The 15,679-nt window shown below is 35.4% G+C and overlaps 1 protein-coding gene across 2 annotated transcripts in view; it reads left to right on the top strand.

Moving 5' to 3' along the window:
* The window catches only part of UGP (UDP-glucose pyrophosphorylase), a 243,987-nt gene that overhangs the window by 221,646 nt on the left and 6,662 nt on the right, over positions 1-15,679 (top strand). For both annotated transcript variants that reach the window (XM_090398780.1, XM_090398779.1), the window contains exon 14: positions 1,461-1,565. In XM_090398780.1, the coding sequence (XP_090254906.1) occupies positions 1,461-1,565 (105 nt within the window). The remainder of the gene's footprint in view (positions 1-1,460; positions 1,566-15,679) is intronic.

Raw genomic sequence — 15,679 nt, 5'->3', positions numbered from 1 at the left:
CTCACCTGTCTTAAAAGAAGCTAATGAATTCTATTATGTTGTCCATGCTGACATACAGTGCTCAAATCTACATACCTAAAAAAAAAAGGACAAACTTACGTTATGCCAAAGGAGAATGGATTTCAGTAATTAACACAGAGAAAAATTAAAAAAAAAAAAAAAATCTGATACTAGACTGTTCACAAAAATTGTTGTTATTCACAAGATCATGCAAATTGTGCTGGCCATATAGCCAGGATAACAAATGAACGGTCCTTACTACAATTTCGATTCCCAAAGAGAGAGAGAAGCAAATAATTCAAACAATATCAAACTTCATTAAGATTGCTTATTAAGGGAAAGAGGGAAGAAAATTTGAGAGGCTTTTGTTCAGCAGTGGGATGCAACAGGCAGTTCCCCCTTCTCATTTCTTTTATTATTATTTTTTAGTAAACTTCTAGTACATTTGTACTGTGGATGCACCAAAGATTTTTATACATAGTCCAAAATCCCCAGTTGATAGCCCCTAGAGACCGAACATAAGTGGAGCAGTGGTCTTATACCAGGCATTGAAATTCATCTCCCACCTAAAGATAATCACAAACATCCATGTCCATGGTGAGATTTGAACTCTTAGCTTGTTAGTTGAAGAGCAGATAAACTAACCCCAGGCCAGCCACTATTTGTTTATTAAATAAGTAATTATTAATTATTATTATTTAACATTTATATATTATTTCAGAATGCAAAATGGAGAATTATTTTTGTGATTTTGATGCACTACATTATCTGCAGGCGATATACCTTCACTAACATAAGGTTCTGCTCCTCTTCTGATGATTATTGGGAGCAGTCTGTATAAAGTACCCTTAATACAGACTTGCAGTGGTGACTTTGTGGTAACCTGCAATTACTAATAAGCAGATAAGGTGGTGCACCAAAATTTGGGTAGGATCTCACTTTTTGTTCTGTTGCAGTTTACTAAGAATTATTTTATCTTCCAAAACAGATAAAATAAATGTTGAAACCATTTATGTTATTTCCATTAATTCTTATAGCAAAATTTGATTCTGTTTTTGTCGCTTAAATTTGTATTGCAGTCCCTCTCTCATAAAATTTGAGAATCCAGAGATGATAATGAAATCAACTAACCAGGTGTGAAAAAAGAAGTTTTGAAATCACAACAGCAAATATTGACACCAGATTTGACGGTGCAAACTAAAAGAGATTATTCATTAAACTAGCTTATCTGATATTGTAAAAATCATTGCTAGAATGATTTTTACAATATGCTTATTTCAAATAAATTAATGTGGTTGGTTAATTTCATTGTTTTTATCCTGATTTTAGCAGTCAGTTGTGTATTTGCTCACGTTTGATTACTAAGGTTATACACACCTGAGTAATGAGTTATTTATTTATGTGTGAAAGTAATAATGCTTTGGAACAGTAGAAATTGTTCTGTGTTTATTCTCTTCAAGGTGAGAGAATTCTTAAAAAGGTTTGCGAGTATACCTGATATGTTAGAACTTGATCATCTTACTGTTTCTGGTGATGTAACCTTTGGGAGAGGTGTTTCATTAAAAGTAAGTTTCATTATATATATCATTTAACATAACATCAGTAGAGTATTTTCAAATGCTATTACCCTCTAATTTTTGCCTTTTGATATTTTAAAATATGCAAATTCCATGTCATTAAGAAATGTTTTATAGAAAAATCTTTGTGTGTGTATATGTGTTTTTATGCGACTCCTGCCCATTTTATTTTATTGATTTATTTACCTGGTCCAGAAATCCTGCTCTAGAGACCAAACAGGGAACTTTTTTTAGTCAATTCAGGCCTCCAATAAGTATAGCATTGGTCTTACACTGGGCAATGAAATCCATCTCTCACTTTATTTGACAGTATTGCTTTCAGGGAACATAACTTTGCAGTTATTCTGTTCTCATTTTCACCCAACTGGCACTATTTGTTGGCAAAAACATGATTCAAAAAAGTGTTTCATTGTGCATCCATGGAAGACAAATGTTTCCTGGAAGAAATAATGATAACAATTGGGTAGAAACCCTTATTGGCATGAGAATAGGACAACTTTCCATTCTCATGCCAGTATTCTCATTGTCAAACAAAGGGTTAACCCCTTGTTAACCTTAAATGTTAATGTCTTTAACCCTTGTCTAAAGGGTTAAAGACATTCCCAAACATCCACATCTATATTAAAACTTGCAGCCTGTTAGTTGGAAAACTGATATGCTAAGCACTCGGTCAACCAGGCTGGTTTATAATGTGTGTTTATATTTTTCTTGACTGTCTGTCAAGTGTTTCTTTTTTTTTTTTTTTCTAATATGCAGAAATTAGCCAATATATAATAAATGGAATATTCCAACTGATATTTAAAATTATTATTAAACTTCATATGAGTACAAGTCCATAGTGGTTAGACATTGTGTGTGTTCCTGTATAACATTAAGAGAAATTACCTAATGTTGAAGTTCTCTGGAACAAAAAAATTACATGGAACTGAATGAAAATAAATCATGTACATACTTAATTTAGTGAGTAACACACTTTCATTTGATCGAGATAACATTATTAAGGCAGTAAAAATATAGTGAAGAATGAAAAGAAATTACCTTGAACTGGCATGAGACTCTTTGTAGTGACCTGCAATTACTAATAAGTAGATAAGGTGGTGCACCAGAATTTGGTATGCTCTCACTTTTTGTTCTGTTGCAGTTTACCAAGAATTAATTTATAGAACTTGAGTCATCTCCAAGGACATTCCCTGTGCTTTAAATTGAGATTTGTGTAATACTTTTTTTTTCCCATCATCATCATCATTTAATTCATAATCATACAAGATGTTATCCTAGTACAACATGCATTTTACATCATTGCTAACTTCCTACAGACAGTGTTTGTCCATATGTATGACTTCAGTATTATTAGATCTTATATTTTGATCTTCTAAGCTATTTCTTATAGTATGAATCCGTGGAAACTTTGGGAATTTCTTTGGGTCTTCCTAACCTTTCCTCTCTCATTTTATTTCAATGGCCATACTACCTTAGCACTGCTCACACATTCCTACAGACAGTGTTCGTCCATGTGTATGACTTCTTTGGGTCTTCCTAACCTTTCCTCTCTCATTTTATTTAAATGGCCATACTACCTTAGCACTGTTCACACATTCCTGAATATTAACAATGCCGAGTTCCTTCAATTGATATCCTCATTTTTAATATGATTCTTTCATTGATGCTATCTGTTCACTCTCCTAATTTTTTCTCAGAACACTCATATATGTTGTCTCCAATCTTTGATCAAGAGTTTCTTTTCTAACCTATATCTGACATCTGTAAGCTAAACTTGGTTTCAGCACTCTCTTGTATACAGCTAGTTTAGTGTTTTGACCAATTTACTTTTCTTCAATGTAAATTTATTCGTTTGACACCCTACCATGCCAGCTTTGATAATCCAGCTGTGTATTTTTATATTTTGTTTGTCATTTTCACTAAAATTATGAAATAATTGAACTATAGGTTTCCCATTCAGGATACAGTTGATGCTTTCAGTGTTTCTGTCTATTTTCACAATCTTTGTCTCTTTATTGCTGATTTTCATACCAATTCTTTTATAGCCGTTACTCAATTTAGATAGCACTGATAGAATGGAGTGGCAGATGGCTAGATCTTTGAATATTTAAATAGGGGTGGAGAAGAGAATACTATTCAAATTCAATATTCTTGCTATGAATGATATCATACAAAAGTTTTTGAGAACAGAATATAATGGTTCTTTTGTAAACAGTAGATATACAAATAAACCCTTCATGGGTGAGAACCACATAAAACTTCTTGAAAAATTTTATTTTGTACAAATAATAGTCAGAATTAAGGAATTCTTTAAATGTTATTAGTATCACTTCAATAAATTATTCTGATTTGAACTCAGGGAAGGCAGAAGAGAATTTCTGATTTCTCAAATTTAAATATAACAATTATTATGATGATGATGATTATTAATCAATGAACTTTAAACATATTAATAACACATGAAAGAACTACAATGATGTGTAAACAAAACACCATAAATTAGTATTGACATGTGTATAATACTTTGCTGTTACAATTTCAAAATTTCATTCCTTATCAGGATTACAAAAACAAAATTCATATTTAAGGATGTGCTTAACCGTTGGTACTTTGGGCTGTTTTTTTTATAGAGGCTTCCTATGCACTCCTCTCTTTATATACCTCCACTCTTCCTATTGCTGTTTATTTCAAATCATTATCACTAAATTCCACCTGCAGAATGTTCTAAAGTTTATTTGATAATGTTCAAAATCACTATGATGTGATATTTGCAAAGAAAATTACTCAGCATTGAAGAGCCTTAGCTTTGCATTTATTTAAACAGTAATTCTGGGGTATAATGATAAAGCTAAGGAATATAAAATTTATAATTTATATTGGGGGCTAAAACATGGAACTTTTTTCAGGCCACATCAGGCCTCCAGCAAACAGGATTGTTGTGGAGGCAGTCTCACACAAGATGATGAGACTTATTATCCATTAAATAACATTCAAAGACATTCATGTCCACAGGAAGGCATCCACATCCTGCTGGTGAAAGCTTATATACTTTCTATGTGCTAGGCCATCATGAAAGTTTAGACATATGTAACCACTAACATCAGTATGATTTTAAAAGTACATATGTAGAGAAGAAATTTGCATATTTTAAAGTAGTTTACATATTTGAATATTCTTTTTTAAAAATAATTCAGTAGCATTCAGTTCATTCACTTGATTTCTGTGTTTTCGTTTTAGATTTATTATATATACAAGGTAAATTAAATTGTTGAATGTTATTGTTATTCTGTTTTATAACACAATCACAAAAATTAGTTTTGCTTAAACTTTTGGAAAATTTTCTACATTATTTTGTATATGTGAAGGATTTGATATGAGGTGTGACAGTGAAATAACAAAAATGAGCAATTGGAGAAGTATTTTACCAATAGCATTGTCTTTATGCAACAATGCAATTTTTTTTTACTCCAGTTTCATAATTTTTTTTCATTCTTAATTTCATTTAAAAAAAACAGAAGATTATAGATTGTAAATACAGTTATTTAACTCTCACTGTAGCAAATTTTTACAAACTAAAAGAATTTAGGCTAACTAATTGAGTTCATTATAATGGCTTTTCTGTAGTGAAAATTGATTGTACTTCAATAGGCAACAGTTTTAAATTTTTTTTGCAGAATGTCAGTATGCATTTGTTTTGTATTGGTACAGGCTTTTCACAAGTTCAAATTGACAACTGCAATTTGTTTCACTGGTTCATTATCTCCACTTAATGTGTCTCTGTTATCAATTGATGAATCATTTTGTGAAAGAATTCTCATTTTTCCATATTTTCCAGTTTTGTCAAATGTGTAGATAGTGTTGATACTTAAGCATCTTATGTTTAATAGTATTAAACATATCATTACAATTACAAAATAGTGTAAAATGTGGCTTTTTATAAAATTAAAGACTTTTTATACGTTCCTTAAATTTGTATTGTGTATTCGATATTAAATCCTTATCATATTTTAACTTCTTAATTTCTTGTCAGTCGTAACTGAGTTGTAATCGTTGCTTGAGCTAGTCTTATCACTTTTAATCCTTTATTCTATTCCCCCCCCCCCCTCTCAAAGTCATAACTATGCTACTTTCATGTGTGTGGAGTATAGATTCAGGAATTGCCTCTGGCTGGAACCAATTCCTTTGTCTAACTAGCTGGCTTTCTCTCGCACTGATCTTTAAAAATTTATTTGTATAATGACTGTGCCATTAAAGATCGCTCAAAGGAATTGTTCGTCTTTCCTATACATGTAAGAGAAATGCTCAGCTGAACACGGAATTATCTCTAATATTCAATTCTAATTTAAGCAACATTAGATACTTAAATTTAGTTAGTCGTGGCTATCTTTAACTTTAAGGACACACAGGTTCTATATTTTTATGAGAAGTGCATTGGTAAGTCGAAATCAGGCAAGTTATTAAACAACAATAGGAATTATTATTATTATTATTATTATTATTAAGAGAAACCTCCAGAGAGTCAGAGACTCGTCGAGGGTGTGGAGGCCATATACTCCACACCAGCTGTCATACTTATTCTTGAATTCATTCACACTGCTTGCACTCACAACATCCAAAGGCAATCCATTCCAATCACGCACAATCCTCTAAAGGAAAATCTAGCCCTCACACCCTTCTTGGCAGTCTTCATTATCAGCTTCCATGGATGCCCTCTAGTTCTTTCCCCACCCTCCATAAATTGAAAAATTCCATCAACTGAAATCTTGCTGAAAGTTCTTGCAGAAGTTTGTAAGTCTCAATCATATCACCCCTCTTTCTCCTGTTTGCTAGTGTCTGCAGTCTATAAATTCTCAATCTGTCTTCATAATCAGTATTCCACAATCCTGATATCATTTTTAACACTCTTCTTTGTACTCTCTCCAACATATCAGAATCACAACAGAAACCAGGAGACCAGACTTGTGCACAATAGTCCAAGTGAGGTCTTATCAAGGTCTTGTAAAGAGGCAAAATAACATCCTTATCTTTACATGTGAATGTTCGTTTCAGCATTGCAATTATCTTTTGAGTTGTATATGCAATCTTTGCCACATGGTCCCTAAACTTCAACTTCCTATCTATTAACACTCCAAGATCCCTAGCCTCATCAGTTTCTTCTAGCCTAATCCCATCAATGTAATACAACATTGGATATCTAATCATGCAGAAGTGAATGACTTTACATTTTCTCACATTGAACTGACACCCATTTTCTCATGCCCACCCACAATTCCACTCTATTCAAATCATTCTGCAAATACTGCATATCAGCAGTATCAGTATCAATTACATTAAAAAAAAACACATTAGTGTGCATTCTTACACTGTAATCCCACTATGTATATCGATCCATATACAATAGCATGTTTAAGGATTAAAAACTATTGGGATGTAATTAAATTAAATTAAAATATAACTGATTAGTTTATTTTATACAATTGAGGATAACAATTTCCCAGACTTTTGGAATAATGAGACAGTCGTTATGGTTAAAATTGGGTCTGTGACGTAAGGCTTCAGCACTTTCTTTATACAAACGCTCATATTTATATATGGATCAGTGTAGTAGCTTGGTGTGTTGAAATTGGATCCTGTGGTGGTGTTTTCAACTCCATGTTGCGTGAGGAGACCAAGTTTGAGAGGTTTGATAAGACAGATGTGGTCTTGATGTTCAGAGATCCATTTATGAAGTGCCATGATACAAAGTACCATGTTCTTGTAACTTGTCTTACTATGGACAAACAGGAAGATCTATAAATAAATGTATCTCTGAACTCAAGACCACATCCATCTTATCAAACCTCACAAATCTGGTCTTGTGCAATATGGAGTTGAAAACGCCAACAACAGGATCCAGTGGCAACACATCAAGCTACTACATCGATCCATATATAAACACGAGTGTTTGTATAAAGAAAGTGCTGAAGCCTTAATGTCACAGACCCAATCTTAACTATAACAACTGTCTCACTATCCCAAAAGTCTGGGAAATTGTTATCTTCAATGTATAAAATAAATGTATCAGTTATATTTGAATTTAATTTAATTATATCCCAATAGTTTTTAATCCTTAAACACGCTACTGTATACATAAAGGGATTCCAATGTAAGCATGCGTGCTAATATGTTTTTTGAATATAATTCCTATTGTTTAATAACTTTGCTGATGATGTCTTATGATACTTAAGATGAAATATTTACATATTATAAAAAAGTTAATTACTGTGGCATATGTGTGAATTCATAGTTATAAATACTCCACAGGTTTCTCTATATAAGAAAATCCATACTTGTTGTTTGGGGAATGCTTCGTTGCTTATTATATTGCTGTCAGACTGGGAGATCTGCTAACATTCAACTAGATGAACACAAAAATCTTGGGAAAGATTTGGGAAACTTTAATTCTTAGGCCTCCCACTCAACAACAAATGCTAGCCAACAGTATCCATAGAGAGCATCCCTCAAAATACTTTAATCTTTATTTAGGTCTAATTTCATTTCTTCCACTTATTGCTTCTTGTGTTTTTTGTGTGTTATTGCAATTTTAACATTGTATTCCAGAAGATGGCTCTGTGACAGAGATAAAATATTGGACTTGGAAGGGCACAGTGCTGTTTAATTATTTCTCTTTGTGCTGTAGTTATTCCGTTAAATTGATGAAGAGAATATCAATTACAGTGACACTTCATAAGATGTTAAACTTTTCTGTAGAAGTGATGATGTCAGAATGGGATCTCCTTGCTGTACCAGATGAGGATATAGCTCTAGGGCTTAAAGATCAGGGAGTGACAGGTATTGAATGCATCCTGATATGAAGAGATGGCCATCTCATTCTGACCAGGAACATCATCCTTCTTTTTTGATATCCCTAATTCTCCATTATCTATAAAAGTAGGGTATGTCTTTTATGCTGTACATTCTAGTCCACTGAGATGCTTAAGATGTCAGAAATACAACAGACATGCCCAAATTGTCTGTCGTGACTCTACCACCTATGTCCAAAGTAAAGAGCATGATATGGGTTTGAGTTGCTATTGATATTTCAATAAGAAAATATCAGTATGGCCCAAAACAACCAAAAATGATTCCATTCAATGGGGAATCCACTTGCAAGAAAATTATGACAAGGATCTCATGTAAAGATAAAGCATAATACGTTCTATAAAAAAAGTGGACACTTCTGTATCGACCTAAAATAAACTAAACAAATCAAATAACCCTGACACATCAGATAATGTATTAAACATTTTTCCAGAATAAGAGATGGACACTGACTGTCCATACTTCTTTAAATCAGTAGATAAATATAAGCCTGACAAAGGTAAGTCTTCAACATCTCAGAAATTGGGCAAGTCTACAAAACTAAAACAATAGAAAATTTCTACAGTGGAACTGTGTCAAGGGTTTGCCAAAACATTGATGATATCAAGATTCTTCTGCCGAAACATAAGCCTCTCTGTGGCTTATGTTTTGGCAGAAGAATTTAAAACCCAGTGAAGATCCAACCTTAAAGCATTTTACTGTTCATAAGGACAGGACTGGAGATGGTCCTTCTCATGGTGGTGTAGCTATACTAGTTGGTAATTATACTCCTTTCCAACATGTCCAGTACTTGCATGTCACATGGAAACAGCAGTTCACATATCTGTGGGATTGCAGTATGTTCCATTTATTTACCACTGGGTTGTGAGTTAAATGAGATTGAACTCAATAATCTTATATTACTATTACTATTATTACGGGCAACTCTAGGGAGTCATTAGACTCATCGAGGGAGGCCCCAAATCATATTCATCACAACTATCTGACATTCATACAGTATCTATCATACCTCGCCTTAAACTCATTCACTGTCACAGCATCCACTACAGACTCAGGGAGCGCATTCCACTCATTCACTACTCTAAAAGTAAAGAACCCAGCTCTAACACCTTTACTAACCACACTTTTGCCCAGTTTCCATGGATGTCCCCTAGTCCTCCCACAACCAGCCCTGTTTTCAAAAATATCTTCTGAATTAATTTTATAGAAACCCTTCAGTAATTTGAATGTCTCAATCATATCTCCCCTCCTCCGCCTATCAACCAATTTTTGCAACCCACAAATCCTCAACCTGTTCTCATACGGTTCATTCCACAGACCTGCTATCATCTTGGTCACTCGCCTCTGGATCCTCTCCACATCCTCCCCATCAAGAAGAAACCTAGGTGACCAAATCTGAGCACAGTAGTCTAGATGGGGTCTTATCAAGGCTCGATAGAGAGGAACAATAACCTGCTTGTGTCTGCTTGTCAACGTATTCTTCAGCAACCAAGTGATTTGATGAGCTGTTTTGGTCACTTTTGCAATGTGTCCCCTAAATTTCAATTCCTTATCCACCAACACTCCTAAATCTCGTGCCTCATCAATTTCCTGGAGCAGGGTTCCACCAATGCAGTAAACTGCCGCCAATCTTTTCACCCCAAAATGCATAACCTTACATTTTGCCACATTAAACTGACATCCATTCTCCTTAGCCCAGACCTCCAATCTATCCAAATCATCCTGCAAAATTTTGACGTCATCTGCATTCACTATTGCCCTACCCAACTTCGCATCATCCGCAAACAAATGAACTGTTCCTCTCAGATCATTTCCTATATCATTTATGAACAAATTAAACAGCAGTGGTCCAAGAACAGATCCTTGTGGCACACCACTAGTCACAGGCCGTCTTGTGGACTCTACTCCCGAGTAAACCACTCTCTGATATCTCTCCGTCCCTCCTATCCATCTCACCAACCCTATGTCCATTCCCATATGCTGCAATTTACTGATTAGAATTCCATGTGGAATCCTGTCAAAGGCCTTGGCAAGGTCCAGTAGAATCACCGTAAACCCATTACCCTTATCCAGTTCAGCCGTCACTGTGTTATAATACGTGAGCAAGTTACTGAGGCATGACCTACCCTTCACAAAACCATGCTGTCCCCGATACAGTATCCCATTTTCTTCAATCCAATCTTGTATTTTCCTTTTGACTATTTTCTCTAAGACCTAGACAATGATTCCTGATATGCTAATCGGTCGGTAATTTACAACAGCAGTCTTGGAACCACCTTTATGCAGTGGAACTATTTTCCCCTCTTTCCCCCCGCTGGGGACTAACCCAGACCCGAGACTCAAATTAAACAAAATGGTCAAGGGTACTGACAATTCTTTAGCTGCTTCTCGTACAACACGAGCTGGTATACCATCCAATCCCACAGATGTATTGACATTGAGGTTATGCAATAGACTACTCACCTCCACTTCATTAACCACAATTCCCGTATAATCTACTGGTTTATTCGTTTCTGCAATGTCACCACCTGGATGATATACTTTTGCAAAGTGCTCACTCAGTAACTCAACTATCTCAACTGATTCAATTACCTCCCTACCATCGGCATTCTTTAAAATCAATCTGCCATGTACATTTTTCCTTTTACTTGCTACATATCTAAAAAACTGTTTAGGATTCTCTTTAGCCTGCTTGGCCAATGTTCTTTCGTAATCCTTTTTTGCTTTTCTTACCACACTCGTCACCCTTCTGGCCTGCGCTTTATACCGTTCATGTGCCTGCCGGTCACCCTTCTCCTTAAATTCCCTCCATAGTTGTTTCTTTTTTTGCAACTCAAGCTTAATGGTGTTATTCATCCATTTAACCCCTACTTGATTTATTATTCGGACTCTAGGTATACAGTCAGCCATTGCTTCATGCAAGCACTTCTTAACTACCTCCCATGCACTATCAACTTCTAGTCCTTGCAGTTGTACATGCCATGGCACTGAACCAATCAAACTCCTAAGCTTGTCATACTTTCCCGCCCGATAATTCCACATGTACCCTGTCTTAATTGAAAATTCTACACCTTTAGCCACCTCCCAAGTTAAGACCCTATGATCACTCTCACCGATTGGTGGCAATGTGGTCATATTTGTTACAGCCAAATCCTCAGATGTAATTACTAGGTCAAGCACTCTCTGACCCCTAGTATTTTCCATTACATGCTGTCGCAGATAGTTATCCCTTAATAACCGCATAAAATCCAGTTCCTTCCTCCCGTGTGTCCTCTCCTCACTCCAATCAATGCGACCATAGTTGAAATCTCCCATAATAATCACCCTCCTTCCACCCATTTCTTCTATTTGCTTGTGCATACTGTCACCACCATCTTTTCCATCACCTGGTCTATAGCAGCACCCAATTGTATATTTAGTTCTGCTAGCCACAATCTCACACCAAATGGCCTCAAATGTGCTCTTTTCTCTATCCTGCAATTCAACTTCTATTCTCCTTGGCTGGAGCTCATCAGCTATCATCAACAATACTCCTCCCCCCATTTTATTCTCTCTGTCATTCCTGAACACACTATACCCATCACATTCAATCCCACTAGTTATATCATCTACAGTCAGCCATGTTTCACTAATACCTATAACCTGTGGTCTGGAAGTGCCAACCATGGCCAAAAACTCTTCCTTCTTGTTCCTAATACTCCTAGTATTAGTGTACATGAATTTAAGACCCCCATTAGCCCCAACCCTACCTTGATGCCTTATATTAACTATCCCACTCTGATTTGTTGTCCTTATTTGCTCTGGCATATTATATTCATTCTTACATTCAACTGCCTCCATAAGGACTGTATCTCTACCCACCCACCCCTAACAAATCTAGTTTCCCTGAATTTGCACATCCACTACATTCAGCAACACTTTCTCAAGTCTTCTTACACCGTAACCATTCAAATGCAAGCCATCCATCTTATATAGATCCTTTCGCCCATCAAACTCACTCCACACATCCACAAATTCCACACCACTCGTCATACATAACCCACGCATAAAGTCATTCGCAATTATGGCCCTCCTTTTAAACATTTCACTGTCATACCGTGGCAAAAGACTAATCATTCTAACTCTCTCACTCTTTTCTTTTGCTACCTCAAACAATTCATTCCGGTCTTCTATCATTTCCATTTTATCTCCTTTCAAATCATTCGTACCTGCCACAACAATCATTTCTTTCACCCTTTCCTTTTGCTCTCTAATAGACGCAGTTACGTCCTTTATGGTCGCACCAGGTTGGTACGATTTTGTCAAATCCTCTACTAACACACCTCGTACTAACGAGTCTCCATACAGCACTCTATCCTTCATTTTGTTCATGTTCACATTCATACGTCTATTTTTCCTGTCATACCTTTTATTATTGGTTGGTTCATTCAGTCTACTTTTGTTCATGCACTCTAGCTGCTGTTTTGCTCTTTCTATCGCACTATTCAACAACGCAATCTCACTCAATGCATCTATCTCATCTTTTTTGTTCTCTGAGAAACCATTTATACTATCATTCACACTTTCTACATTCACACTCTCACAATTTTCATGTACAACTTTGCCGTTTCTTGTCATATCCCTATTTCCTTCATTTTGAAGGTTGACAAAAATATCACACTCACGATCCGAAATACACTTCAATTCCGCATTCTCCCTACATTTTCTACACACATTCAATCCTTTATCATCATCTAACCACACTCCGACCGCACTCCGCAAACCGTACATTTCACAGCTAGTACACTGACTCATCTCTTCTACCGTTCTTTGATAACGATGGCGAACCTTCATTACTGGCCGCCATTTTCCTACGCACAGGTGCCATATTTATCTGTAACGTGTTTTGTCAAATTAAACGTAATAACACACCAAAAATAGACGCACTAAAATACGCAAGGCAAATAAAACAAAACTACACAATATTAAGTAATTTGTATCGATAACTGAAAATGATACTTATCTTATCTGGAGCTTGCACGAACACTACTCATTACGAATTCATCTAGCGGCGACTTCCGACATAGATTATGTTATAAAACACTTTAGTACACTAACCACGTTAATAAAGCTCTAATAATATACCAAAATTAAACACTTAAGTCCATTAAATTGAATCCAAAACACCAATAAATCAACAAAAAACACAAATCTCTCAGGAGCTCTCCGATAGCACGACCGTTCACCAGCTAGCCTCGACACCAAGCCTTCACATATTGCAACTGCCTCAGCCCATACTTCTCATGGGGTGATTTAATGGGCATAACACTCTGTGGGACAGTGCCAACACGAATGGGTGGGGTTATATCATTAAGCAAATGCTTGACAATTATGACACAATTATGCATATGCCCACCTGCTCATATTCAGCAGTAGATCTTCCAGTCCTCAACCCTGCCATTTTTCCACTGCTCATATGGGATGTTGAAGAGAACATCTATGGAAGCAATCATTTTCCTGTTATTTGCACTATGCTTTCCCAGAGGCCATGTTCAGGACTGGGCAGCTTGTATACAGAGGCTAATGACTTCACATCACATTCAACATGTATAATTTATACAGACTCATTGAGCTATTTACAGGCCATCTCATCTCTTGTGTATAATCCACATCCATTTCTTTGCAAAGTTCTACAGCTGTTGTACAAATTGAAAGTCCTTAAGTTTGAAATTCAGCTGTGCTGGATTCCTGGCCATATTGGAATTAAGGGCAATCAGACTGCAGCTGCTCGATCAGCTCCTACATTTTCTAGATACTGTTTCTCAGTCCTATACAGACTACAGACAATTTATAAGATGAAAGTTAATAACCCAGTGGCAGTCATCATGGCCAGAAGCACTTAATAACTTACATAAGATTAAACCTGAAATTAAGCATTGGCATTCAAGTCAACAGAGAAACAGAAAAGAGAAAGTTGTTCTTGCTAGGCTCTTAATAGGTCACACTCATCTTATGCATATGCTTTTACTGAGGGCAGATGACCCTAATGTGTGAACAATGCAACATACATCTCACCATTTATCATATTCTGGTGGAATGCTAGCACTTCACTTAAGAAAGGAATGAATTTTTTACTAATTTAGATGAGCCGTATACTCTCAGGCAGATCTTGTCAGACTCGAACAAATTGCACGTTTTTAACTTTTTAAAAAAGCATTATATTCTACAAGCACATTTGATGATATATTCTATTTATTTGTAGATACTTCACTTAATTTTTTAAAATTTGCTGTTTGTAGATAGCATGATATTTACTAGTTTTTTCTCTTTATTTCAATTCATTATTACCTTGAGTTCTTCTGTAACCTTTTTATTAGTATGGTATAACCTTTTGCTGTCCTTGTACCAATAAATCCCTAACCAACCATCCAGAGAACTGTAGGCTTGAATTTAGCTGTGTTGTCATCTAAGTGCTTAGTATTTGCAAATGAAGAACCCCATTACAGTCTCATCCAGTTATTTGTATATTTTTACTTTCCATTTAAAATAATTGGTATATAGATTAAATTTGAATAATTCAAGTATTTCTAGGGTGAAATGAGACTTCATCCAATCAAGTCTCTGTTTAGTGGCATGTTGGTAAACAGAAATGTAATATTATAGTTAATTATGGGGTCTGAATTTTAAGGATGTAGCTTTTTTAATATAGTTTTTGAAATGAACAGAAATTTTTATAAAGAGGAGGAACTGCAATGGAGTGAAGTGATATGGCTAACCGCTTAGCATCTGTAAATAGGACAGCATACTTTTTAATGGCATGGTTGCCTAGATGAATAGTAATTCTGCTCTTCAACAGACAGGTTGTGGGTTTAAATCCCACAGATAACATGAATATCGATGTTTGTCTATGTCCTGTCCTTAGGTAGATAAATTTCATTGCATGGTTTGAGACCCACCACCATCCTGCTTATAAGAGACTTAGAATGGCTTGAAAAAAATTCCATTTTGATCTCTAGAGTAGGATTTCCAGATCATGACACTTAGCTGATCCACACTACTAATGATGATGATGGTTTATAACCTTTCATTATTGGGATTTTAAAAAAATAGCATCAACTATTGGATGTATGGGCTAGGTTAGCATATTTGTGAATTTTTGGGCATCATAAATTCAATAGTTTAACATGATATGGTTGAGCTTCTTAATGCTTTCTAAGTCAGTATGTGTATGTATATATATATATACAGGTATCCCGTGATAT

The sequence above is a fragment of the Typopeltis vanoorti genome, chromosome 10, assembly GCF_054136105.1.
Source record: "Typopeltis vanoorti isolate ZY-2024b chromosome 10, IOZ_Tvanoo_1.0, whole genome shotgun sequence".
Taxonomy (NCBI): domain Eukaryota; kingdom Metazoa; phylum Arthropoda; class Arachnida; order Uropygi; family Thelyphonidae; genus Typopeltis; species Typopeltis vanoorti.
This window is presented reverse-complemented; position numbering and strand designations above follow the sequence as displayed.